Source organism: Solanum tuberosum, unplaced genomic scaffold, assembly GCF_000226075.1.
Source record: "Solanum tuberosum cultivar DM 1-3 516 R44 unplaced genomic scaffold, SolTub_3.0 scf00287, whole genome shotgun sequence".
Lineage (NCBI taxonomy): Eukaryota > Viridiplantae > Streptophyta > Magnoliopsida > Solanales > Solanaceae > Solanum > Solanum tuberosum.
In genome coordinates this window covers 591,801-593,649 of record NW_006239211.1, presented here as the reverse complement: position 1 = coordinate 593,649, position 1,849 = coordinate 591,801, and the positions used below count along the sequence as shown (strand labels likewise).

General features: G+C 36.0%; 1 protein-coding gene across 1 annotated transcript; it reads right to left on the bottom strand.

Annotated features, from left to right (window-relative positions):
- Positions 1-662: 662 nt before the first annotated feature.
- On the bottom strand, positions 663-1,578 carry LOC102582233 (putative receptor-like protein kinase At5g39000). Its single transcript, XM_015314259.1, has 3 exons — positions 1,072-1,578; positions 861-978; positions 663-802 (listed from the first exon to the last, which is right to left on the bottom strand). The coding sequence occupies exons 1-3, from the start codon at positions 1,576-1,578 to the stop codon at positions 663-665; spliced, it is 765 nt and encodes a 254-aa protein (XP_015169745.1).
- Between the last annotated feature and the right edge of the window lie 271 nt (positions 1,579-1,849).

Genomic DNA, 1,849 nt, shown 5'->3' with positions numbered 1-1,849 from the left:
AACAAGAACAACAACAACAACAAGAACAAGAAGAAGAACAAGAACAACAACAACAACAACAACAACAACAAGAACAACAACAAGAACAAGAACAACAACAACAAGAACAAGAACAACAACAACAACAACAAAATGAGTGTAATACACACATACACATCGGATGAGAAAGGGGTTCAAAAATATTGTGTTTCAATAAGTTTAAGGATTCAGCTGGCAAAGTCGTATGTACAAGGGTCCAACTTACAAACGGAGTCAAGTACAATGACTTCCCAGGTCATTCCGCCATAAATTAATAATAACTCTTAATTTTTGGTATTTTCTTTACTTTTAAAATATAAAGCTGACACAAAATCTTTACAATACAAACTAGAATCCAAAATTTCTAATTTATGAATTCTGAATCATAATTTTTTTGTCTATTGAATTTGAATAAATCATTTATACATATAAAATTAACTTGAGCCAAACCTATTGAATTATGTTGAACCCATAGTGATTATCATGTACTATGAAAAATGCGCCTGATACCTATGCTATTTAGCCATGGTTTCAATAACTAGGGAAAAATTAACCAAAAATAATAATATAATGAGCTCAACATTCTTAACAATCAGACATTCATTATGAACATTCAAAGTAGTCAATCTATCTCCGCCTGGTTCCTATGACTTCGCCTTCAGAAGCTGAGCATTTAGGCGAGCAATTTCTACATCTCTGTTTGCAAGTGTTACTTTCATTTCTTCCAATTCATGCTTCATTTGCTCATGTTTCACCTGCAACTCAGACACCTTGATCTTGTTCCCTGTCTTTCCCTCAACACACTTACACTTAAGTAGTGTGTTCATCAAATGAAATGATACCTTCACCTTCATTCTTCTGAGATCCTAATGCTAATTCCAGGCTTTTCACTACTTTATATATTGCAAGCCGTTCTTGTGGACGACCATAGAAGCATTTAGCAGAAATTCCTATAAATACCTTTAGACAAGTTGATGAGATAGACCCCACCAGATTCTGATCAATAAGCTTATTAATTTTGCCTTCCTTGATGCATTATTTGGCCCATGCTACAAGTCCATGTTGTTCCTCAGGCAGTCTCATATCGACTACCCGCCTTCCTAAGAGCAATTCAAATAGTACTACTCCAAAAGCATACACATCAGTTTTCCATGTCAATTTATTAGTCAGGAAGTACTCAGGATCGAGGTACCCAAATGTGCCTTTGACTTGTGTACATATAACATGAGTAGTTGATTCATTTCCAGGCCCCATGTTGGACAACCCAAAATCTGAATTCTTACTTGCCCAGTTTTCATCTAACATAATGTTTGAGCTTTTGATATCACGATGTATCACCCTATTTCGAGATGTATGAAGAAAATCCAGTCCACGTGTAGCACCTATAGCAATCTCGATCCTCCGTTCCCAAGTGAGAGATGAGCTAATTCTGTCCATTTTGAAGAGATGACCAGTAAGGGATCCTCGAAGCATATAATCATAAACTAATACCATCTCATGACCTTCATTGCAGTAACCAATTAGGGATAGAAGGTTCTCATGGCAGTGCGTAGATAACATTTTGATTTCCATCTAAAACTCATTCTCCCTGGCTAGATCCTGGTTTCGATCGCTTAACTGCTATAATGGTCTCTCCACCATCAATATCCCCTTTGTATATTGTGCCATATCCACCGCTACCAATGACAAGATGAGGATCTGTTAGTGAAAAACTACAAAATAACAGAATTACAAGATTACAATTGAAAATAAAATGAAAAAATAAAATCTCTTCAGGCTGAGGCGCAAATATCTCGCTCTTTTTAAGGAGATTCAAGCCCACTGCAACAAA

What these genes read in the sequence shown, in the direction of transcription:
- LOC102582233 (XM_015314259.1), bottom strand. Translation starts at nt 1,578, where the DNA reads ATGTTATCTACGCACTGCCATGAGAACCTTCTATCCCTAATTGGTTAC. An exon ending in CTGAGGAACAACATGGACTT is followed by an intron (nt 979 to 1,071) that starts GTAGCATGGGCC and finishes ACTTGTCTAAAG; the next exon opens with GTATTTATAGGAATTTCTGC. An exon ending in TCAGAAGAATGAAGGTGAAG is followed by an intron (nt 803 to 860) that starts GTATCATTTCAT and finishes AGGGAAAGACAG; the next exon opens with GGAACAAGATCAAGGTGTCT.